Consider the following 26,275-nt stretch of genomic DNA (forward strand, 5'->3'; position numbering starts at 1 on the left):
AGGAAGGAAGTGGAGCCGCACTGCTCGCTTCGCTTTCCAGTGGGGCGGCTGCTGCAAATTCAACCTCCTTAACTCACAGCTGCGCGGAGGGATCACAAAATGACTGCCCAAAGCCCCCCAGAGCCCCCCAGGTGTTGCTTCTTCAACATCAAGACAGCAACAGTGGCCCTAGGGATCTTCCACATGGTGAGTTACAGGACTGGGAGGGGGGACAGGGAGAGGGAGACAAGGAAAGAGAGGCGGAGGTGTGATCTTTACAGAAGGTGCAATCGTTGCAGATCACAAGGTTTCCTGACTGTTGACCTCTACGTGTTCCCAAAAGAGAAAACTTTAAGAGGGATGGACAAAAGAGGAGAAGGTGGTGGGGCGAAGGGGGGAGGGGGTGGTGGTGCATGAAGAGATTTATTACACTGGGAGGTCTTTTTAACTATTTTTTTTCCCTGGCTTTACCAATTGGGGCTCATGGAAACTCGCTCTGCTTCCTGTTTTTCACTTGCAGCTTAGTGCAGGAGCTCTTACAGTGCAGGGACGTGTGGCTTGGCCAGGACTGGACCCGTTGGTTAGAAACTGGGCAGACAGTGGTGATGCAAAGGGTGGGAGGGCTGAAATGGTGGGTCACTGGAGGGAGGAGGGATTTAGGTCCTGGGCAAGCAAAGGGCGGGTGGGCAAAGCCGCTTCATGTCTCTCTCTATGGTCTTTTGGACACAATCTGCAGCATTTTGGTGTCCGTTTGGGTCTGTGGCCGTGTTCAGTGGCCGGGGGTGGTTGCAGATGGCAGCGAGCGGAGGCAGCACAGCCTGGAGGGACATTTCTTCCCTGCCACCTGGTTGCACAGAGGTGCTTTCAGGTGGCTTCAAGTCATACTGAGGATGTGGTTTCTCACACAGCAGAGACCCTTAAAATAATCCCATCCGCGGCAGTCGGGGTGCATGGTCACGGGCTGGGAGCTGGCAGGGTGATAATGGTTAACAGGGGCTCTCACCCCCCTCCTTGTACAGGAGGAGTGGGGGGAGCTCTACCCTGCACATAAGTGCTGAGGATGCCAGCTGTGCCACACAGGGAAGGACATGCCATGGTCCCCTTGCACCCCCAGTCTGCTTTCCTGGGGCAGGAGGAGCAATTCAAGCTGCCCGAGCAAATCCTCACTGCACCGTGGCCCCCTCCTCACTCACACCAAGCCCAGACAGTGAGCTGATGCTCTGGTTTAATGGTTTTGACCTCCACGCTGCCATTCTTCCTCTGTGTATTCACACTGTCATATGCAGAGACACTAAAGGGCAAATAGTCTTTCAGATAAGCTTAACTTTTGAAGTGTGTGGGAAAACATTGCTTATTCCTCATAGGAATATTTCACTTTCTTATGTTCAGTCTCTATTGGTGGCTCAGTTTGGTTAAATGAACTGCAACTCATCTACTTAAAATCTGTCAGTGGGGTAAATAATGAAGGAGGTTCCTTCTTTAGTCTTTTTCCTCTTCCTTAAAAACTAACAAATAGAAATTCAGTATCTGTGAAAAAGGGGATGACATATTATAGGTAGCACGAACTGTCTGATACCATATAGCAGCCCACATCATTTTATAAGGTGATCTAACTAAGCCAGTGAAAAGGAACTTTCCTGCTCTTAACTGTTGTTCAAATGCTCTGAAGAATTTCAGCAGAGAGATATGGGACTTAACAGTGTTTGAATACAATTTTCTTGGGTTATTTCAGCAACTCGGCCCTTCCAAAGGCATTCTTCAGGATTTGACTCATGAAATGAAAGGCAAAAAAATCTGGAGATCGGCTTAGTTGCTTTTTCAGATAGTAAGATAAAGGGAAGGCATTCAGTGAATGGTAGGATTTTATGAACACGCCAGGAGCAGCAGCACTGGGGGCTGCTGGAGGCAGTGAGGGAGGGGGGTGGCTGTACTTGGGCTCAAACCTCCTTGGTTTGGTGCAGGAGGTGGCCCCGTCCCAGCCCAGAGCAGAGAAACTCGGGTCCACGCCACATCTTCATGGTAACTGCAAACACATTTCCTCTGGCATTACTTGAAAGCCAGGCGCTGTAGTGGCATTTCCATGCCATATTTAATCTTTTGGGGACATCAAAAACATTATGAGATGGGTTAAAGGAATCATTTTATAGCAATTTTAATAGGAGGCAATTTTATAGCCTCTTTTGCCTTCTGCTTTTCGAGCATCTAGATTACACCCTGGGCAGGCTGCTTGTCTTTTTGTCACAAGCTCAAAACTTATAATCTCACTGCTTTAAAGAAAAAGAAATTGCTGCACTTCTTGTGCATTCTCATGACCCCAAGACACTAAAATTGAAACATATGAAAGCTGAAAGTCTGTGGCAGATCACAAGCAATTCCCGACAACCAATTAAAGATACAGCCATCACAGAAGGATGGTCAGGAACTGTTCAGAAATGGGACCCTCATGGGAAGTATGGCCACGATGTGATGAGGAGCTGGAAAAATTAAAGGTCTGTGCAAAGGTGGAAAGCACAAGACAGGGAACTACGGCACATTTTCTCCCGAGTGTCACAAGCCCGCTGTGCGACATGGGCTATCTGTTATCAGTGGTGAAACAGAGGAACAGAAAATGAATTCTTTTTTCCTAGCTGGGAGGGTGAATCACAAAAAAAGCCTCCTTTGTCTTTCTCAGAAGTCAGCAAATGCTTTCAACTCTGGCACATTTTTCTCGTAAGTGTTTCACTATGATTCCACGAACAACAACAACAGAGATTCCTGATTTTTACCAGTGCGTGATGGAAGAGAATGAGGCACCACTCTCAGTGCTGGTGGCTAACAGGGAAAATTTAATTACCAGAGACATCATATGAAAGATGTGTTCTTTCAAAAACTTTTTGTGGGTTTGTGAAAGACACCAGGTAATGTTTGAACACTCCAAGGCAGAGAGCCTTGGAGTGAAACCTCGCAGTGCTCACGGGAAAGGGTTTGCAGAAGAGGTGCAAAGGTCCACTCAGGGCAGGCGAGAGAAGGTGCTTCTCTTTGCAAGATGGTAAAGGCAGAAATCACGTGTCCTGAGTCAGCCCCACAGTCCGGCAGCCTCCCAGCCTGTCTCCAACGGCAACAACTGCTTAGAGAAGGTATTGGAAGTAGAACAGGTATTGGAAGTAGGACAGGTACCGAGTGATCCCTGCCCTGTGCATTCTCTGCTGTCAGTACTTCAGAGCTTCTTGACTTTGAGGTTACATGAAAGCCTGTCATGTTTACTAACTGTTGTGTTTAATAGTCTCCAGATCTGTTCTGTTTGTATTTCCTTTTCAACAATTTTTTTCCCAAGTTTGACAAATCCTAGTGTCACAGAGCTCTCTATGAGCAGAGGCTGTTTCATGCAAGCTCTTTTTTATTGCTGTGAATATTATCCCTCTCCTGACTGTCAGCGATGGTGACATGGCTCAAGCCAGAAATTATGTGTAGTATAGTTGTGGTGTTGCCATTTATACCTTATCCTATATAAATAAAAGGATAGGTAATGGCTTCAACTGGAAGAGGGTGGATTAGGTATCAGGAAGAAATTCTTTTCTGTGAGGGTGGTGAGAGCCTGGCCCAGGTTGCCCAGAGAAGCTGTGGTTGCCCCATCCCTGGAGGGGTTCAAGGCCAGGTTGGGGGGAGCTTGGAGCAACCTGGTGTGGTGGGAGGTGTCCCTGCCCAGGGCAGGGGGTGGGACTGGATGATCTTTAAGGTCCCTTCCAACCCAAACCGTTCTATGATTCTATGAGCTTGATGTACAAGGTCAGTGCAGGGCATGTGGTGCCAGGGAGCACTGGCAACGTACATGCAACTTGGGTTAAGACTAAGGAGCCAGAGATGCTCTTGAAGACCGGGGTTGAACCAGTAAAGGATATGGGGAATGGGCAGGGGCAATCTGAGCCCTCAGCTCCTCAACCCTGCTGCTGCTGACTCCTGACAAAATGACCATCACTGCAATACCAGAGCCCGTAACTCCCCAAGTCCCTCAGGTCCCAGTGTGTCTGTACCTACTGTATCATCTCAGTGGGTTTCTTTTACACAGAATCCCTTGGGAAACAGTTTGATTTTTGGAGAAGGTTGTCTTATCTTACTGCTTTAAGACACAACACAGAATAGCAAATACTTTTTCCCTACCTTTTCTCCACCTTTTTGATCATGTAGCTGAGCTGGGCATAGGGAGGGAAAAAGGGATTTATAACTCAGCAGTGACTTGGATGATTTGCTACATCAATACTGTTGGTTTGTATCAGTATAAATTATTGCTGTGGGTCCTAGAGATGAATCATAGTGATGTTGGGTGATAGTAATGCCATCAAACACAAGCTCTCAGGCTTTGTGGTGATGTCTTGTCAGCCTATAAATTAGATTTGTCTCACTGCTGATCTCTCCATAGACAGTTGAAATAAATCGTGGGCATTCTCAAACAAACAGGGAAGGAGAAGGAGGGGAACGAGGAGAGGACAGAACTGTGCGGTTAGCAAAGCTTCACTGGGTGTTGTGAGGTGACTCGCAGGTGACTTTAAAAGAAGCCATGGAGAAATTTGTCCTTCTGCTCATCAACTCCTCCCAAGCATGAAGAGACCTCAAGTTATTTGACACTAGCTTCAAGAACAAGGCTGGAAAGTTGCTTCTGTGCATACAGCATGGGCAGAAAACCTGCAATTCATTTGCTACTAGTCCTTGATTAGAGCCAAAGGAGGTTTTAGAAAGCAGCATGTCTGTAGCTTGGTCTGGCCTCTGCGGCAGCTGAGGCCTTCTCATTGTCAGCTCTTTAGCTCAGGGAGCAGAGCCCCATCTCTGGGACCTTCCCCAGCTCCAGTCCTCACCTGTGGATGTGACTCGTGCGGGTACGGAGCTGCAATTCACTGTGCCTTCAGCAGGCTGTGGCTGACCCGAGATGTTCAGCAGACCCTGTGCTGCTCCCTCCTCCTTGCACAAACAAGACAGGGAGAAGGAGGCAGCAGGAAGGAAAAAAAAAAATGAAATGTTTTGAATAGAAACCAACTGGGAGCTAAAAACACTCCTCACTTCATCCTACCCTGCACAACAACCACTTCTAAATTAAGGTAAAAAAAGGCAAAGCACTGAAAATATGGCATTTATATGTGGTACTATTTGCCTTCAAAGTGCTGGGTGTCACCTACTTGTGTGCACTGCTGACAGAAACCCTCACAGCACTGTTGGAGCATGTCACTGTCCCCATTGACCCCCGTTCATTATGGCTTCAAGCTCTTGTGTGAATAGAAAGGAGCAGCCGTCACACCAAGGCCATGCACATAAAGAAAAATTATTTGGAGATTAGTGAAGCTGCACATATTTCAGAAAAAAAACAGCCTATGACACAAACTCTAACAGCAGTTTAACTCTACTGCAGCTGCAGCAAAATTATTCACCAGGGAATGGGGGCTGCATCATGTTGTTAAGAATCTGCCTTGCAAGACATCCCCAATTTCGCTGCCTTGGTTTAACGACTGGCTCTACCACAGTCCTACACTGTTTGGCTGAGTCACTTCAGTTCCTGGTGTTACAAATCTTCTACCAAGAAACTTGCAGCACTCCTTTTAAACGGAGGCAGCAATAAGATGAGAAGTGTCCTCCAAAAGCTGCAGCTGTAGGAGATAAAATAAGAAGGGCTGGCTGGTGGAGACGGCAGCACACCCCGCGAGCTGCCAATTGAGTGCCCGGAGGTGAAACTTCCTATTTTAAGCCTGCCTCTCTCCTCTCTTCTCATGACATAGCAATAAGAAAGGGAACTGGATGCTTGTCTGAGCAGTCCTGTCTGCCTGAAATGGGAACCTTTCAGTTTCTTCTGGAGCTGAAAGGTGAATCTCGAGTGAGAATATATGCAGCCTTGCAGAGCAAGGAGTGCTGGGCAGACACCACATCAATCTCTCTCCACCTTCTTCTCAGCTTGATGTCAGCAGCCTGCTGTGGGGGTTTCATCACCTTGTACGTATTCTCTACAAGAATAAATGAGATTGTCACATGCCAGGCGGCAGTGTGCCAAACCCAAAGTCAGGAGATGGAGACGTGTCCTGGACCTCACACAGCACTTGTGATGGAGAGCTGAGGGAAAGGCACGCAGACCTTTGTTTTATCTCGTTGCAGTTCAGTGGCTCATTGTTTCTATGCAAAAGCCCATTTAAATAGAAAGTTCAAACCAACTTTCATTTTAGAAGTCGTCTTCTTAATCTGTCAACTTGGCCTTGGGGTTTCTGTCTGACGTGTACTTATTTTACGGCCCTGCTGTTGGTCTGGTTGTGTGGCTCATTGCAAGGTAACCAGGAACTCTTTTGCTCTGCTGTTCCCCTCTAAAATAGACATTAGAGATAGTTCCTCATACTGAAGTTTAGGCTCTGGCTTTTCTTGTCTGTAAATCCAACTGGGATGGGAACATTTGGGATGGGATGTCCTCCTGTCACTCACTTGGCTTTCAGAAACAAAACTGATGTTTAGGGCTCGGGTCATCCATTTTGTTCAGGCCTCCATTTATCAGAAACCTGAAAAAGCAATTTCTTCCTATATTTCCCATGTTGACATTTAAGCGGTTTGACCAGCAGTAGCAATAAGGGAAGCGAAATCTCTTCAGGAGCATGTACATGAAAACTCTCAGACAAGTTAGGGCACTTGAAGTCAACATGTGATCTCCATGTGTAGTTAGTTAAGAGATCCTTTACATCCCAAGGGAGGCCATCAAGTGTAAAGAAACTTCAGATCAGAGCAATTTCAGCCTTGACAAGGTTCAGTACTTTCACGGGATTTCAAACACTGTTACATTGAACTGAATTCGTGTTAACTTTCTTGTGTCCCCATGTAATGAGATCTAGGTATTTCTCCTTTTCCTGTCAGCCTCATGAGCAAATTGCAAAGTTCGTTTACTGCATGGCAAAAAAATGAATAAAAGCAGTGTGTCTCATGTGGCTGTTGAACAACCTGATATCAGGCAGGCCAGGAGATGACACATTCTTTCTTCCAACTCAGACTCTAGGCAGATCTTAAAATCAGAGGGAAGGTTAGTGGTGGGACACAGGGTCTCAGTCCCCACTGCAGAGGGAGTGTGGCTTGGTTGACTTGACTCTTGACTTGAGTCTTCACTTGACTTTTAACTTTGACTTCACAATACTTCACTCTTCACTCACTCTAGAAGCAAAGGGCTCTGGGGGATGTGCTACAGCTCTTCTGGAAACTGCACTCGCACCTTGTGGCGCAGAAAGTTGATAAATTTTGTTTTGAAGATGGTTTCTAGGTCTCCTGCAGCTAACACAGAGACAGTGGAAGAGTGCATTCAGTTCCTGTCTCTGCTGCAGGCCATCCCTCCCAGCCTTGCTTCCCCATTTCTGGGGCAACAAGAAGCCTTTCTTTCCATGCCTCTTGCTTTTGTTTGCCTGTAGTGTCAGCCCTCGCACATCTGACTACATGTTACTCCAGCCTGAGCTCTGTCTGGATCTTGTGTGGCACCTTCAGTCATTGCTCTGCAAAAGACAAAAAAACATCATTTCTTCTGCTCGCTTGACAGTTCAGTTTGCCTCATCTCCCCGCAGTTGCTGGTTTTGTGCTGTTTCCCACACACAAAGTTTGCAAACACAAGTGCAGACCACAGCAGTTCCGGTTCCTCCTTGCCTGCATCATTTTCGTTAACTGGTTGTTGAAACAAAAAGCTGCTATAGCTGTTCTGGAGAAGTTGTTTCAACTCTACGGTACCCGAGTTTGAGTTGATCTTGGTGGCAGATACGAACTGGCTTCCTGCATCAGTGTGGGGTTCAGAGGACTCACAGAGAGAGGCTGTGCAGTCCAGGTGAAATAGCTTCTCTCATTCACCTCTTAACAACCTCTTTTTTGTTGATGGTGCTACTTTTGTTGATGGCTCCTGTCCCTGGAGAATAGTCTGCAGATGGGTGCTCCCAATGCTGGATCCAGTGTTGGTGGGATGAAGACGGAGGGTCATGTTGGCACAGGTTTCTCCACTTTTTGCCCACCTGGGGATTTCCTCTCCTGCAGACTCGGTTCCCACGTCTCTGAGGGAAAAACGCAGAGGCCATGATGGTCCCTGCATTTCTTCTGGTCTGACTCCTGCTCTCTGCCCTCAGGCTGCACCCTGGTGGTGTGGCCAGAGGTCCTCCTGGACAGGGAACTCGGGCAGAGAAGTGGTGGCAGGTCTTTTGCACAGCAGCAGAGAGGTCAGGGAGCTTGTCCAGCCAGTGAGACACAGCTGTGGCATTGACAAGCCCATGTTTCCTGCATCCTCGAGAAAAGTAGCAGCAGGCTTCCTCCCCAGCCACCCACGCTGTTAAGGCAATTTTAAAATAACACAGCACGCACGATGTTGCTTTTGGAAAGCGCAGCTGCAGGTACAGGACTGGCAGGCCATGCCGTGCTCCAGCTTGCTACAGCCGAAAAATGTAGAAGAAAGGAAAGACATACCAAGCATGAGAGAGGACAGCAGAGATCAGAGAAGGAGGAAGAAAGTGAAGAACAAGATGGGATGCATGATGGAGTCAGAAATGTACCCTCTCACTATACAGTGCTGAAACTGTCAGAAAAGTGATGAAGGAGCAATAAATCGCATCAGAGTAGTCCTTTACCCTGAGAGGCATTATCTGCTCTGACAACACTGTGGCCTTGGACTTCTTGTTCTCGGATCTGCAAGAAGTTTGTTCCCCTTGGCATGTGCTGTCTGTAGCGTCCATACTGGCAGGGTGGGATTGACCCCAGGAGGGATGTGGTGGGGTGTCTGGTCTTGTGGATACTCACATCCTGGTTTTACTTGCATGGAAATACCCTGGACCTGCTGTCTGAGGTGCCCCATGGTGAGGTCTCCAGCCTTCTCAAGGTCTTCTGCAGCCTCTGACTGTCCAGTGCCCCACAGTGAACAGGAGCTCTGCCTAACCTGGGAGTTAGAAATTGATTTTTCACTACAGATCCTCACTGTTTGGGTACAGAAGTACAGTGATAGGACTGAGAGCACAGCTCTAGACCTCACCGCATCTCACAGCTTGCTAAACTCAGAATGGGATCAACAATGGAGTCCAGGGTTTGATAGTCTGACTTGGAAATTTGGTGGGGAAGGGAGAGAAAATTGTTTTGGTTCGATATGAAAAAAGCACATTTGAAGATTTTACTCAAATCAATAAAAGAAGGAAAACTATACTCTTGTCAGTGAAAAAGATTACAGATAGCTGTTTATTCTTTTTGTGTTTCTTTTTACACTTTATACTATTTTTACATTTAGCTCAATTATAAAATGTAAAGCCAGAATTTTCTGGATAAAAGATGTTGAAACAAAGCTCATTAACTTTGTAATTCCTGCATCCTCCTTCAGAAGCTGGCAGAAAAAGATAGCTAAACCCAAACCATTAATAAACTGGTAAGTTTTGTCACGATGTTTCCTTGTAAAAGATTTTAAACCCTTCATGACTGTCTCACTTGGAGACCCATCCTGCATTTAGGACTGTGGCCATTGCATGCTCCCTGGAAACATATTTGTTGATATGAAGTTGGCCTAAGGCCCACTGAATTGTGTCTTTTGCTTTTTCTCCCAGGTTATGAGCGTTTTGCTGCTGATTGAGTACTCCCTGGAGGTGGCGAGTGGGAAAGGCTTTTGCAAAGACCTGGACAAGGATTACTACAGAATTGGTAGGTCTCTGGGATGCTGGAAAGCACCAAGGGCCTGTGGGGTTGAGAGGGAGCCCAGGGTCCTGCATTGGTCCCTCTTTCTTTTTCATCAAAGAAAGTTGGGAACTGGCATTCAGAGCATATGGGCCACAAGCTCAGACCCAGAAACTAGATTTAACCTCTAAAGCTTTGGATTTTGGTTTAGACCATGGCTGTGTTGGCTTTTGGGAGACCAGTGAGGACCTCAGAGAATTTGTCTCTATTTCAGTGGATCAGACTCTCAGCCGGAACTCTCCAGTACCCTCATACTCCTCCAGCCTTCCCACTGCAGTGCACTTTGCATTAATCTGACAATCCTTTTTGCCCCTTCTCTTTCTTTTCACCAACTGTGGATTATTTAAGCTTTATACACACCGTTGACTTTCTTCACATGTCGAGCATTTTCCAGGAAAACACTGAAGTGTCTGACCAGCTCCTCCATGGACATATTCTGGCCATTGACCGCAGGGTCCTGGAGTGGGGAGAAATCACAGCCCCACACAACATCCCGTGGGTGCGTGGGCTACCTGATGTGGCCACCAACACTCTGCCGTCTGTGCCATGGAACCACCCTGTTCTCATCATCCATCTTGCCATGAAAAGGTCTCTTATCTCACAGCCGAAGTCCTTTCAGAGTGTGAGACCAGCCCACCTCCTTTTCCCCCATGTGCCTTTGGCCCTCAACCCCAGATTTTTCCCAACCCCTGGTGTTTTTTGCAGAACATTAGCTGTCTGGAAGAAGCAGCCAGGCTGTTTCGTATCCCACAAATTGTTACAAGCATCACATCCACCATGGTTGATTGAATTCCTATGGCTTGAGCTCAGAAGGATCTAGCTTAGCTTTCAGGGACGTGGCGGATAACTCACGAGGGGTGCCATTTAAAAGAAAACAACTCCCCAAACCTCAAATATTACTTGACCAGGCTAATTCTGTATAAAGCTGTTTGGAAACAACATAAACAGGGTACTTTTTCCTTTTCTTAGTCACTTTTCAGTGTAAAACCACAAGTTGAGATAACCCTTGTCTGCTGTGTGCAGAGAGACGGAAACCAGGCTCCCACACCCTGCATTGTCTCTCCCTACGGAGAAGGATCAGAGTCAGAGAAAACTGCAACCCACAGCAGCAAGGACTTGCCCGTTCCCTGCTTTTCGAGTATGTCCTTCCCCAGGCTACAAGCATGTACAGAGAGACCCCCTGTAAGTGGAGGAAAAGGAAACCAAGTACAGCAGATTCCTCCACATCCCGGAGTCACTTGTCCCTGGGGTAGGAGACAGACTTAGTGGAGAGCACCACAACAGGCTCAGTCACTGTCTGGGTGAAGTTATTGCTAACAGATGGGTTGACATTTTTCAAAAGACCCCAGCTGGGTTTTCGGAGGCACCACTCTGATCCACCAAAGCTGTTTTGAAAGGCATCAACAGCGAGCAGAAAATGGAAATTTGGGTGAGTCCTGCTAAGAGGACACCGAGCAAGGGGCTGCTGTCACGGTTTACAGCTTTCACACGGGGCATGATGTCCAAAGTAGTCCAGTCTGGGTGGGATGGAGGCTACTTTGCTTAGCTGTGGTCCCTCTGCAGCTGTGGCCCATTTCAACACCCCCTGTAGACTTGCATGATGACTGCTTTGGAAAATGCTTTCTGCAGAGCTTTCCCATTAGGGCAACGTGCAACACACCGAACAGGCTCCAAAACCCAGTTCTTTTCCGGGTGGCTGGAATCAGCACATCAGTAGGAGAATCCAGTTTTCCATTTCTGTAATATACGTTTCTAGTTTTAATTTTACAGACAAAAACTGCAGAACATGGTGCAAGTGTGACCTTAAGGTCTTCCTCCCTTTTTTGGGTTTGTTTTTCATAGTTGTTGGGGTTTGGGGTTTTTTGATGTACCTGGCTTGGAAATGGGCATAGTTGGAAATATTTTTTCCTGATGGTGGAATATACACGTGCACTGTGATTAATAAGGTGATCTGAACTGCTGAAAACTGAACAGGATATTTGCATATTACAATACTTTCCCACAGATACAGTTACGTAAAAATGACAATTGTTTTTCACTGTTTTTTGCAGAAAGATCACCCAAGGTCAATAATTTTTACTTTTCTTCAAGTATCTAAGTAAAATATTCTTTAAAGAAAAAGAAACAAATCATTGAGACAGATTTTTCAGATTATTTCTATACGAAACCATTATATGCTTTCTAAGCAAGACATGCATTTCTGCAAATATCGAGGGTTTTCTTTAAGAATAGAACTGTTCTGAGTGAAATTGGCCCCATTTTTAACAACCCCCTTCTTCCCACACAGTCAAAAAGACAGGTCTTTCCCCTCCCCCCTCTTCCACTGCCTCCTACACAAAAAAAAAAAAAAAAAAAAAAAAAGAACATTTATAATGAAATCCCCAGCACTTCCACTTGGCTTCTCTTCCCGAGCATTTCAAAAGGCTCTGCTTGGGAGATTGTGAGTGTTTTCAGATTACAGTTGGAATAAACACAGCGCAACCCTTCTATTTCCAGAAACTAGCAGGGAAGCAATACAGCAAAGCAGTACAAAAGGTTCAATTTGACTTCAAAATCCAGATGGAAGAGTTGGAGAACAATTTGGGGAGAGGTTCTGTCAATGCCCTCAGCATCTGCTGCTCTATTTGTAGATCCTGCCAGATTAAAGCACGTCTCAGAATATATAATGTTAACACTGTAGTCATGGCCCAAGAATATAAATAAGGCAAGGTTTATGGGAAAATGCTTTCAGAAGATAAAGTAGGAAAGAATACATATAGGAGTTCTTTATAAGGAATCAAGGCTCCCTAGAGATTTCTCACTAATATGTTTTATTGCCTTATAAAGAAGGTATAGCATGGGCCTTGCCTTCCATAGGTATGGTCAGGGAGGGGAAGGAGAACTGGGACTGTTGTAGGTTTTTGCAATTGCCAGGGTAATGGGAAGGGTGAATGGGTCAGCTGCCCTTAGAAGAGGGATGCTCTGTCCCTTGCAGACTGCTGTTCCTTGCTTTCTTGGCTTACAAGATGCCACAGGCAGCACAGGACTGAGACCACTACTCTGAAATTTGCTTTTCAATGAAAGTTGACCAAAAAATTAATATAAGACCTGTTGAAAATGACGGATTAAAATAGGAAGAAGGCACAAGTTCTTCTTTATCTTTGGGAGCCTTGAAGATGATGTTCCCACCCCTAGTGGGGTCAATGACAGGTCAATGCTAATCGAAAGTGGATCTAAATTTAACACCTGGCTAATATTTAAGAAATAACACAAGATCAATTTAGCCAGGCGGAGGGAAAAGGAGAAAAACTTTACTGTGTGGTGATTTGGGGCACTCAGTTGCAATCTGGAAGAATTAAGTTCACATCTCTCTTCTCCATCTCACGTACAGCAGAAACTTGGATGTACATTTCCCATGCAGCCTCCCCCATTTCCAGTCTATTAGAAATCTCATCCTGGAGCTGAGAAGCCTTCCTAGCAAACGCCTTCTTGGCAGTGCTTCATTCCTGAAAGCCTATGAGCTTTGGCAGACCAGCTTTTCCTGCTGGAAAAAATAAAACCAAAAAGCAATCCCCCCAAAACATTTAAATTAAAGCCTCCTTACCAATCCTAAGTTGCTAACATGAATGGTTTCTGCCTTGAAAATGTTACACCCCACTGCTTGCCATAGGTCAGATCTTTAGGATGTCTTTGATTCATTCCTGTGTACAGTCTGAGTTTTAATCACTTTTATTTTTCATTAATGACCGTAAAAATTGTCACTGTGGACAAAGTACAACTGCATAAGTTGTTTCAGTTTCTGTCCAGTCAGCCAAGAAAAATACCTCAGTTATGCCTGAAGACCCGTGTGTGTAGCATATACCATACCCTCTGCATACCATACCCTGTGCAGAAAATACTCCCTCCTTCTCTAATGAAAAGTGAATCTGGCCAAAGGGACTGGGAGGCTTCTTTCCCTTGCTGGTCCTACCCGTCCTGTCCAGAAACAGCTCCCCACAGCTTATCAGCAACACCGAATGGGACACTGCCGTCCTTGACAATCTGTGAATGCAACTGTTAAACCACAGCTTTATGAGCCCTGCTTGTATTTCCCGTGCCAACTTATAGGGTCATAAAACAGAAAGGGGTTTCTCTGCATTCATGGGAAATATTAGGAGTCATTCAATGTCCCTCCTGGCTACATCCAGGGCACAAACCCTGATGGGAAGTTAATAAAAAATAGGCATTTGGCAAACAAATGCTTTCTCTTCCTGTTGAACGGGTGAGTTTTTCAGTACTACTTGGCTAGTATTGCAAACCTCTAGTGCAGCTCTGCCGAGGCTCTGTCACATGCCCCCATCCTTGTTACACCCCCGGGGAAAATGGCATTTACTTCACAGCACATCTATATTCCTCCTCCTTAAATTCCCTGGCATCTCCGGCAGACTCAGGTAATCTCAGAGATTTTGAGTAAGAAAAAGCATAAGAGCGAGCATGATTATTTATTTGTTGCTGCTGTTTATTCCTGTATCCTTTTGGAAAGAGGTCTGCCTCAAAGGGGGCCAGCTCTCACCACACTCTCTGCCAGCAATAAAGTACCACCGCCAGCATGCAGGTGGCTGTGGAACTGAAATATTCCTGTAGGTAGTATATTCTAGGGCTACAGGAGCGAAGCAGGCTTTGGGAGGAGTGACATTTCTTCCCTGCCTGATCTTGTAACCATCGAATCAGAGCAGAAGTAAGGTGGCTGGTCCAATCTCCTGGAAATCCCTGGTCCAATCTCCTGTTTGAAACAGGGTTGACTCCAAAGCTGGAGCAGCTTGTCCGGGGCTTTGTCCAGTTGAGGTTTGCAGATTCCTCCAAATTAGAATTCCATAACCTCTCTGCATCCCTCTTCAAGACTGCATCACTTATTGTAAGACTTTTTCTCCTTTTATCTGGAATTTTATTATTTTAACAGTCGCTTCTTGTCTTGCAATAACAGCCCTCGGAGCCAGTGCACCTTGTCCAGGGACAAACCCTGTTATTTTCTGAATACTCTGTTAATTTTTAAGGTGTTGTAGAAGAAACTGGGTTATTCCTGAGATAGGAACGCAGAGGAACTTACGGGAGGAACAGAAGGGAAAAGCATGGAATGATGCCCCTGTGTTTGAGATTGTACAGGTGCCCGAGTTTGGTTCAAGATTCCTAAATTTTCCCCTTTTCTGATATTTTTTTAAGTGCAAAAGAGACAAACATTCATCCTACAAAGGCCAACTAAGCGTGAAGGGAAATACTGAAGAGACTGAAAAATTACTCTCTTATATTTTGGGGCGTGGAAAGAGCCTGTTAGTCACAGTAATCTGGCCTCTGGGCTCTGCAGTGGCTGCAAGTGCCTCAACCCCCAGGGATCTACTGTTGGTCCTGGCAGGTCACTCACCGCTCTGCCAGCCCTTGGGAAGTATTTCAGGTGGCGTTTGACCTCTCTAGAACACGTACGGCATTCCCAGCTCATGGGGGGTCTGCACAGACAGGGCTAAGTGTCAGCAGCTACCACTGCCTGAGGGGGTCACTCCTTTAGCCCACCTGCTAAACTTGCTACCACAAAAGAAGACGTCATTTTGTTTAAGTAAAATCTTTGATTACTGAGATCAAATCCACTGTTGGCACTAAAAAGTCCCTAGAACGGAGAGATCTGCTGCCAGCAGAAAGGACGACTGTGAACAAACAGGAGGCAGACAGTGCGTGGAAAGTTCTTTTCTCTTAGTTTTTCCTTTTCTTTCCATCCCTTTGTGTCTGTAGTTTTGCGGGCTTTTTGTTTCTGTGTTGTTTTGTTTAGGAGTTTTTTGATCTAGGTTCTGTTTGGAAAATTCAGCTGGGTTCTGCTGGCAATTAGCCTGCAGAAGCAATGGACAGTTGCCCAATTAATTAGCAAGCCTGCTGAGAGAGCTGGAGCATGAGACCATGTAGAAAGAGGCAGAAAAACACAGCTGTCTCGAATCCGAGGAAACACCGTGCTAAAGAGATAAATCCTCTCTGGGGTAAACTTCTGATGGTTAGTTTTGGGAGGAAAACCAGGGAAAATGGCTTCAGGCAGACTGGGACTGTCTCCTTTTACGGCTGTTCCTACAAAGGCTGAGTCTGTTGTCTTTGTTAAGCTTCCTTTTTGTTTTCAGTTTATGCTGTCCTCATGTTAATCTTTGGTTCTTTGTGCACCAGATCACAGCCTTGTCTCTACTCTCCTGCTTCTGAGAGGAGGGTTTGGTTTCTGCCTTGAAGCTTCGGCTCCTCCCATGCTCAAAGGTGTGAGCAGCATCTTCTGCTGCAAAGCCCTTTCTCTGTTGTGCTCTCAGTTCTCATTGAGGGTTTGATGGATTTGGGTTTTCTTTCTTCTCTGTTTCCTAAGACTTCTTCCTCTTCTGTGTTTCAATTCTCATTACTTTGTGGTAAACAGATCCTGCATTTGGGGTTTTTTTATGGGGTTCTAAGTAAAAGCTATTTTCTTGTTTTGTGCGATCAAAACTCCTTTTTTCCTGATGTAGGTTAAGTGGTTGTTGGATACTTTTGATCATTCCCTTAGGTCTTGCATTTCTGGCACCTCCATGTGCAGCAGCTCACGTAGTGCTGCTCCCTCTCTTGACATAAGCTATTTCTGCCTCTTTGAGGGATGCAGTCTCCTCAAAAGGGGTTTTCCCTTTGAGCCCCATAGAGGAAGAGGCTTCTCGTGCTCAGGGAAGGCACTGCTGGTCAGAGCTGCATTTCAGACTAAAGGCTGCTCATCGCAAATGTCATTTCCAGAGGAGACTTGAACGTGTTGCTAATTCTTGAGAAGATAGTAAGGGAAGTCAAAATATCTTTTGTAGCAATGCATTTAAATGAAATAAAGTGCACTGTCTCCTAGCAGAGGATGGAGGAGTGCTGCTGGTGGTGCCCCCTGCCCTCCCCTGCTGCCAGATGTGGCTCAGCCCAGCTGTCAGGCAGGTCCCCTACAACCCTGGAAAGGCTCCAGAACTTCTCTGTATCGTCCCTGATCCTTCCTTCAGCTGGCAGTGGTCCATGCCCATGTTGCTGAGCAGAGTCTGGGTGCAGCACTTGACACTTTGCATATGTTGCAGTGGCTGCATCTAACGAGTGCCCGTCCCCTGCCAGATGCCATGGGCAGCGCTGGGTGGTAGGTCCATCCTTCTCCAGTGTGGCTCTCCCTCTGACTTGGGATGACCGTTGGCATTTGCTCCCTCAAACAGAGGAACTGGCCAAACTATGATATAACTGTGACTGCTCTGATGCAAATGTTTTGTTGCAGTAAACAGCAGTACTGGTGTTATCTGCCTGAAAAAGAGGGATGGGTTTCTCTGCCACAACATCTTTGTAAATTATTTTATTCTATTGATGGCAAAGCTAGGAAGTCAGAGGGCTGGAGCCCCTCTGCTGTGAGGACAGGCTGAGAGAGTTGGGGGGTTCTGCCTGGAGAAGAGAAGGCTCCAGGGAGACCTTAGAGCCCCTTCCAGTCCCTAAAGGGGCTCCAGGAAAGATGGGGAACGACTTGTGATCAGGGAGGGGAGCCATAGGAGGAGGGGGAAGGGTTTGACACTGAAAGAGGGGAGATGGAGATGAGATGTGGGGAAGAAATTGTTTGCTGTGGGGGTGGTGAGAGCCTGGCCCAGGTTGCCCCGAGAAGCTGTGGCTGCCCCATCCCTGGAGGGGTTCAAGGGCAGGTTGGAGGGGGCTTGGAGCGACCTGGTGTGGTGGGAGGTGTCCCTGCCCAGGGCAGGGGGTTGGAACTCAACGATCTTTAAGGTCCCTTCCAACTCTAACCATTCTGTGATTCTATAAGTGAAGGACACTTCAGTGTATGCCCAAGCACTGAAATACTCCCCACCCACTAAAAACATAATCTGGTACCAAACCTGTAAGCAAGCACTCAAAGCTGAGGCAAATAGAGGGGCATTTTAATGGGGGGGGAGGAAAATGGGTAATATGGAGCAGTGAAGGATTTCAGGGCAGCTGGAATATATCAGAGATCCAACAGGCTAAAGGACAATTTCTAGATTTCTTTAGGAAAGAAAACAAAAGTGGTAATGTCAGAAATAGTTAGGCACTAGATTTAATAGCCGTGGAATAAAATGGGCAGTTGGGAGGGGGGAAAGTGAAGCAGTAATCAGAACTTTCTGATGTTTGAGAAATGTACATATAGAAAGGATCAGTTGCTTTAAAAAAAAGCCAGAAAAGTTAAAAGTTTGGGTCTTTTCTAATATAGTTAAACCCTTTATTCAAGCACTTGGGATTCGGTCCCAAACAGACTGCTGCTATTTTAAACTCAGGTAAAGCAATAAGAAAGAAATTGGAGAGTGAGTTGGAGGAGGCACCATGAACCACTGTATGTTATGCAGACACAGATACAGAAAGTAGCCCTGTTTTGCCTTTGGAGTGAGCCGCCCTTTGTATTTTTTTTAAGCAGCAAACCAATTTACAAAAAACCTCACACTGTCTAGACCACTACAAAGACCAAATGTGGGTTCTGTACGGTGCAAGAAAGGCTTTGGTACCATCACCAGGGCAGGCTGCAATGCCAAGAGGGAAAATTGCTTCCTGGGAACTGTTCAGTAGGAAGCTTCATGTAGGTAAGAGATCACCTTCCTACACCCAAAACAGCTGATGAAGATTATTTTCAGCCCTGTATGTAGAACTGTCTCATGTTGTTCTCCTCACACATTTATTTTTAATGTGTATGTTGCATCCTACAGCTACAGAGAGTGGAGGTGAGATATTTCACCCTGAGAGTCTGTGGTCGGTACTAGCAGTGGGTGGTTAAAACTTGTGCTGCTTGTCTGCTTGAGAATCTTGCAAATCTTTCACCAGATTTTGCTGTTATTTACTTTATCTGCCTTTGAGTATCAAAATAATGTCCAAATCAGACTTATTACTCACTAGCTAAAAGCACTCTGCCTTTTTTTCCTATTTCATTTTACCTTATATTGTAGCCTAGGCTATTTTAAATTTTAGTCCAAGCAATAAAGGCTTTTGGCTCTCGTGTGCCTGAGCCAACGGTCTGCTCAACCCAGTGGCTAAAGAAACAGAAGCTTCAAAGACAGATAAAAAAGTGGGTGCAGAAAGGGAAAAGAGGGTTACCTCCCAGCTGCAGGGCATTCATTCCCCTGCATACACAGACCTGTCTGACATTAACTCTTCCTTAGAGGTATGATTGAACTGGGAGATTAGATTCTGGTTTTTAGTAATGTGGTAATTACTTTTGTTACTTTTAGCTGATGTCATCACCAGTTTCCTGTTGATCATCATGCTGTTTATCATCAGCTTCAACCTCCTCCTTGGTGTGGTGAAGGTATGTCCTCCACAAACGACATTTAGCTGCTGACTGAGGCCTCTCTGAGTTCGAGGAGGGACTAGAGAATGCTCACTGAAAATGAAGTATGATTAAAAAAAGCAGATAAATATCTCTGCCTCTTTACAGAGGGGGAAGTCTGATCTGCAGTCTCAGCTTCATCTGCAAGGCTGCTAACTGCCAGATTTACCAAATCTGGGTGACATTTCTATCAAGACTATTTTTTGTGTCAAGGAATGGAAATGTTCTGATTTGGAAATGTTTTATTGCCTTGTTTCCTTGCTCTTTTGCAAGTCAGATCGTGGAAGGGAACTGTAACTCTCCTGTTACACTGGGGATTCCTTTCCCATTTCAGGAGAAGAAATGACCATATGCTGGTGTGGGAGCCCGGCTTCCTCTGCAGTGGAAAACTTTGGGGACAGCTGAATGACAGCTCTGATGGGATCAAGTGCCAATGTCACATAGCAAAAATTCACAGAAACTTTACAAGGGAGTGAAAAAAATCAGTATTGATGCCCTTCATTTTTCCTGAATCAATTGTCACCACAGTATGTGGAATTAGATGCAGAAATTCCAGGAAAGTATTTATTCTTGGGGTGGCTTAATACGTGCCCTTTCAGGTATTGATAGCTGGTCATCTCCTCCCATTCAGAACAGAAATAACCTGCATTGCTTTTCTTTCTCAGAAAAGGGAACGTCTCCTGATCCCGTTCCTTGCTCTACAAGTCATGGACTTTCTCCTCAGCCTCCTAACAATGTTCAGCTCCTACATACAAGTTCCAGTGATCATTTCTGTGTCTTCCCTTAGCCACACGGTAGGTAATAGGTAACTCACAGATCTTCTCTATTCTCTGTGTGATGGAGACATATGGTAATATGGATGACATATCCATGTAAAGGATCATAATCTTGGGCCACAGTTCTTCATCGCGAGACAGTTCCTACGCTGGCTGGAGACATGATGAAATCCTTGGGGGCTGGGGGTGTGCAAGGAAAGCTAGTGACAGCTAGGACATTGTCTAATTTCCCATGTCTGGGAATCTTCCTGATGGTTTTGTTTTCTGCCTCAGGGCTTTGGGGAGGTTGTTCCAGGTGTGCCCATGCTACGAAGGGTCTGCTGCAGATAAGCCAGGAATATCACTGCTCCAGCTAGAGGCCCCTTCTGAGGAGCTTGTGTGAATTAATTCAACAATGCAGTTTACTCATCATTTTGGATAATATAAATTAATTAAATAGCTTAGGCTGTAAATAAGAACAGAGCACAGGCCCTGTGTAAAACGGAGAAAATCTATATAAGTGACACAATCGTGTAATCATAACCAAATTGCCATTCCCTGCCCTTCTTGCAGCAGGGACACTCGAAGATCCCTTTCCTGGCCCTGCAGTTGCTGGACTTCTGCCTGAGCATCCTCACTCTCTGCAGCTCGTACATGGAGGTGCCCACCTATCTCAGCCTCAAGTCTGCAGACAATGGGGTAGGTTATGAGCAAGCTCCGCTGATGTTTCATGCCATGAACCCTTATGAAGTTTCTTTCAGTGGCTGCTAAGACAGAGTGAACTTTGTCTGATCTCTACAGTATACCCAGAACTGCTCTGTTTGATGACAAAAGAGGATTTTCCATATGTTCTCACCAACACGGTGTCCTTGACTGACAGCTTGCTTATGCATGTGTTTCTTGAAATTACACCTTGTTTTTCTTGTAAGGATCTTAGAGATGCAAATTGCAGAGCAAAATGATTTGGATAGAGCCTGCATGCATGCACTGAAAATACATTGACTTTTCATCTTTATTAAACAGTCATACTTTTAGTTCTCATTTAAATAGCGGTCTGAAAATCTTTGCCAAAGGAATGTAAACAGTAGGAGGCAAAAATATCCCTGTACTCTTTCTGATGAGGACAGGAAGGTGGCCTGTCCCACCCTTCTGAGAGGCAGGCTGAGAAACTTGCTGAGATCTCCACCACCCTGTGTGACGCTGGTAGAGGGTTGTTCACTCTGTGTGTGACTGAGACGACCTTCCTCTTTTCACAGGGCTTTTTGCCAACCCTGGAGAAGTTACCAACAGAGGAATATGCCAAAGTGATGGTCACCTTCACCATTGCGTTCATTGCTGTCCTGTTCCTGAAGGTAAATGGCTGCAGGGTCTGGTGAGGCTGAAATGGAACTCTACTGCCTGGGGGATAGGAGGAATTGGGTTTACTTCTCTCTCAAAGCTGCCAGGGCACTGGAAAGCCTTGTTGGTCTCTCCTTGGGCATAATTGGAGCTACACCTCAGTGTAGAGTCTGAGGCAGGTCTAATATTCAAATAATTTGTTTTGTGCTTCTGCAGATGTGAGTTATAAAGCAAAATCTCTCCAGAAACTTACTGCCCATTAATCTCTAGGATAAGATGTTTGAAAACAAATATAGGAAACTTCTGCTATTGTGTGCCAAAATAAATTAGATCATTAAGCAGCAGGTTAGATCTTCCACTTGGGTGAGTCGCTGTATCCGCACTGATGTAAGCGGAGTTATGCACACTGATACCCTGAAATTTAATTAAAACCCGTGAGCTGCTAAATCCTGCTTACATCTCAGAAAACTCCACTGTGAGATGGTTTCTATTCTTCTTGCTTCAATGGCTCAGAGAACGGGGTTTTCACTGGGGTGTTTCAGACCAGATAAGAAAACCAGATCTTTCCAGGTACTTGAGTAGATTCTGTCACAGTGAAAAATGCTACTTGGTAGTTGGAAAGCGCTTTTTATTCAGACTCTTCCCAGGTGGCCAGATCAGCCACTGTGGAGTGGAGTGTCTTGTGTGATTGCACTGCAGACATGACTTTAGCATATCCTTTAATGTTTGCATAAACTGTGCAATGGGAGTGGAGATAACCCTGAAACCCAGCTGGCAGTGAGGGTCGTCAGCAGAAATCTCACTGACCTGGCAAATGGGTTGATTTGAATTTTCCACAGGGTTAGCTACAAGACTGCTTAACTTGCAATGACTTTTTGTGCAGGAGTTTGTAGGAGGAGGGATGGGGGAGGATAATTAAAAAAAATGGACAAGCACAAATACTCTACTAAACTCCCCAAAAAAAGTTATTAGGAACCTCATCCTTTAAACTTAGTGACAATCCCTCCCCTCTTCCATGTGTAGCAAAACCATTTTTATGAGAGAGTTCCTTCCAAGTCATAAAGAACTGATGAGGAACGTGGCAAAAACATAGAATATTTTAGACCTAAAAAGGCAATTTGGCCAATTTAGGGTCTATCAGTTTCAATTCACTGAATGCCCACACCAAGGTAGCATCTAAATATGCTGGACTCGCCCAGGATCTTTTTGCATAAATTGATTTGTTTAATGACCCATCACAAGCATTTATTGCTCTTCGGCTAAAATGTACTTTCTGTGTTTTCTGGTGCTATTTGCCTGCCAACTTGCAATTACTGTCCCCAGACAGTTATCTGCATCCCACACCATGGCATAGCTCAGCTAAAAGGTTGTCTGTCAGGTGGAGATGGGGCACCTGCCCCACTGCACGCCTCTGCCAGTGACCTCATATGAGACCTGCAAGACTTTGCTCACCCTTTTAGCATGAAAGACTTCTCTGACAATTCTGGGGGATGGTAATGCTCCTCTCCCTCCTTTCTCTCATATAACACCACGCTTTGCAGGTACCATGTCCTATTGTAATGTGGAAGTATCTCCATGCAACTTCATGGAGTCTCCTCTGGAGACATTCAAAACCCACCTGGATGTGTTCTTGTCCAGCCTGCTCTGGGTGAACCTGCTTGGACAAGGGGGTTGGACTAGATGATCTCTGAAGGTCCCTTCCAAAGCCTATAATTCTGTGATTGACAGCTCCTTACAGTGTGGTGGCTGGCTGTATGCTTACTGCTAGAGCCTCAACGGTGATATCATCAGTTTTTCAAGTCTATGTTCCTTGGAGATGCAAAGTATTCAACGGGCAGAGAGATGAAGGGGTGATGCTTACATAGCACCATGAAGGCCATCTCCCTTGCTGATCTGTGTCTCCACAAGTAATCTTTATCTCACCTCAGTATCATAAGGTCATTCCCCTCCACCACGACCATGATGAGAATGCAGAAACCAAGGGAAATAAAACATTTCTGATGGGAAATTAAAGTAAGGACTTAACATAATTACTTCTGAAGTAGCTCGATTCCTGACCTCTAGGACAAGCTTCCTGTCCACTTATAATGTCAGCAGCTGCCAGAGAAATTTTCCCTCTTCAATTCAGTGTGGAGAAGGGTATCCTACAGTGACTCTTGAGTGTTTGGAGTTAGTCAGTAATGGGATGATCCCAAGGTCACTGGCTGCCTCTACATAAACTGTGTGTACTAATGTGTTCTGCTCAAACCGGCTGTTACTTGCAGCTGTCTTAACTGAAGTCGACTTCATTGAATTTGGTGCAGATATTGGTTGGCACAGCAGCAAACACGTCCAGAATGAAAATCAAAGAAAGGATTTTTTTTGTTGTATGATAATTTTTTTTTTAATTTATTGGTGTTTCTTTTGTGGGTGAGTGGGGGATTTCATACAATTTATATGACAGCATATATATTACACACATTATACTGTCTTACACATTTGCTCTCCGTATGAAGAAGCTTTTGGAAGGGGGAAGGATTTTTCAATATTCCCTAAAGGTGGTAAAAGTTTGGATTCACCTCCTCATCTCTGGAAATTTGTTTGAGAGATGGATTCCTTCAACTCAGATACTTCATTCCTTGTTCCTGTGCTTTATCTTGGCTTTGTGTCAAGAAAAGCAGTCCTCATTGTTCTAGGAAATCCTAAGCTACACAGCTTGTTCACGGGGCATATAACTCCCTATGTTCCTTTGAAAATGCTAACTGTTTTTAAAGTAGAGTCTTACGCCAATGAAAATAAGAGGCACACGACTTTGCCTCGCTGCACAGAGTAGGGAAAATATTTATTTAATATGGTATGTTTCACAGGCCTTGCTTATTTTCTAGTGCCACAATCCATCAATCGATCCATTTTTCTCAGAAAAGCTCTCTATTTATTGCATCTTGTAACTCTATGAGGTGCAAGGCAGTCTTGTCAGAAAAGTGTAACTAGTGCAAGTATAGGATTTTGTTGAATGGGTTGACCTTTCAGGTCAGTCCTAGTTGACCAGGGAGCCTTGGATCTCTGGGAGGTGGATGTTGTGCCCAAGGTGCTTTTCATCCGAACTTTGTATCCTGCTCAGAATAAAACCAGGAAAGACATGCTTTTGTTCCCTTCCTGATGACATTGCATTCTCAGAGGTCCTAAGCATGTGCTTTATATTTAATGATGTTACTAGTCCGATTGACTTCCCACATTACTGTTCTATTCCAAATAGATGGAGTTGTGACCTTTCCAGTAAAGGATCAAGAGAGACTGTTTTAAGGCCCTGAGACACATGATCCCAGGCTTCCACCTCCAGAGGAGAGAGTAGGACAATTCCAGGCTGATGGCAGCAGTGGAAATGCTCTTGTTGACTTGCAATGCAATGGCAGACGTCCCTTTCCCTTTCTTTTTCAGGCCTATATGTTCAAATGTGTCCTCAGCTGCTTTAAGTATATTAAAGCCAGCAAGAGAAAGGAGGTGACAGTCGACCCACAAGCAGTTGAAAAGGTGAGTAAAGACAGCTTCATGTTTCCACCAGGAAAAAATATGGTTTAGCCTGATGAGGTATATGATGATCCTTCCTTTTGCTTCTTTGGTGGTGTTCTGATAGATAGTTCAACCTTCAAATGTGCATTCACAGGTACTGATAATCAGTTTCAAATTATATATATTCCTCTAAATTTAAAGTTTTTGTATAAAGCCTATCAAAGTCAATGGTATCTGTAATTGAATCTTATGCTTCAGGCAAAGCAGATATAACTTTTATTCCCTGGTCCAGAGTTGTGTTTTTAATTTCAGTTGAACTTTGGTTTCTGTGCCTAATAGTGCTACCCATGTTTAAAATTAAGTTTGTCTTCACCTTTCACTGGATCACCGTCTGAGAGATTTGGTGCATTGCCCTTCATCTTAAGAGTTTGCTAAATAATGGATATCAATGTCCTTAGATTACTGATGATCTCTTTAATAGTACCATCCAGCTGCTCTAACACAATGGAAAGATATTGAAGACCTTCCAAAAATAAGAGATACTGATGGATGAGAAGTAAAGAGGAAGAATATGGAAAGCTAAGTGCAGGCATTTGTCTTGTTGAAACTTGGCAAATATGAGCCTTGTCTTGCCAGGAGTCTGTGCCCCTGCTGTGCAGGCATCATGGCCCTCCGCAATGATCTGAGCTCAGTTTCTTCACTTAGGCAATGAGGCTTAGATTCTGGACGTTAAAGAGCCTTGGTCCATTTAATGCAGCCATGCTTTGGGAGAAGGAGGTGGAACTGGCATCAAAGTGGTTATGAAGTGCTTCTGACCTCTAACTCTGCTGGATTTCTCCCTTTATCTCTTACAGCCTACGTGATTCTTTTACCCTGTTTTGAACTAGGTAGAGAAACACATCAAAGACCAAATCCACTTGAAACCCTTCATGTGATCCCCAGAGCATAACTGATGGTCTTCTCTTTCAGGGTGTGCTGCCATCCTATGAGGAAGCCTTAGAGTTCCCTTCCAAGGAACCCCCACCGCCCTATGTAACAATCTAAGCTCCACTCCTGAAGAGAAGACATCTGTATTGCTGCTGGTACCTCTTGCCCCTTCTGTCAGATAGTCAGCCTCACTGAGAAGTCCTTACTTTGTAGCAGTATCGTGCTTATTACAGTCCACCTCACTTTATGAGCCTGCGAAGAGTGATGGTGAACCACTGGAGTTGGTGTCTTGTTCTACTCTGGCGGTTTTCAGCTGGTACTACCAAGCTGCAGTGCTAATTTTAATAAACTTGGCACCAGGCACCACAGAAGTTCCCATCACTGGCCTCCGACATCTGGCTAATGTGAATTGTAGGCACTGGCCTGAATCCCTTGTCAGGCTTGCTTTGCACCAGCAAGATGCTGTTTCTCGTCTGTCTCACGTCTAACTCAGCAGCTGCGACATTTAGGAAGTGGAATAGGGGGAAAATGGGCCACAACCTTTTCGCTGAGATAGTCCAATCCTGAAGCTAACCAGCATCTTTTAATGAGGATCGTAAGGGAAAGGGATTGGCAAAAGAATGGAGATCTCAAACGAACTATGATGCAGCTCTCATCCTGCCTGCTTGTGATGATGATTAATAGTGTGTGCTCCAGAATATACAACACGCTGGAATTGTCACAGTATTGCTCTGCCATTTTATACCTGAGTGTTTGCATTTTTTTTGCTTTTAGTGTGACTTGAAAGATGAGTTTCAATAAAAAAGAAGTTAATGGCTTC

At 45.1% G+C, this 26,275-nt stretch overlaps 1 protein-coding gene across 1 annotated transcript; it reads left to right on the forward strand.

Annotated features, from left to right (window-relative positions):
- On the forward strand, window positions 1–26,275 carry LAPTM5 (lysosomal protein transmembrane 5). Its single transcript, XM_074162141.1, has 8 exons — window positions 1–186; window positions 9,522–9,615; window positions 18,849–18,925; window positions 19,612–19,740; window positions 20,275–20,400; window positions 20,958–21,053; window positions 24,457–24,549; window positions 25,498–26,275. The coding sequence occupies exons 1-8, from the start codon at window positions 100–102 to the stop codon at window positions 25,570–25,572; spliced, it is 777 nt and encodes a 258-aa protein (XP_074018242.1). The 5' UTR covers window positions 1–99; the 3' UTR covers window positions 25,573–26,275.

This window comes from Numenius arquata, chromosome 21 (genome assembly GCF_964106895.1).
Source record: "Numenius arquata chromosome 21, bNumArq3.hap1.1, whole genome shotgun sequence".
Taxonomy (NCBI): Eukaryota; Metazoa; Chordata; class Aves; order Charadriiformes; family Scolopacidae; genus Numenius; species Numenius arquata.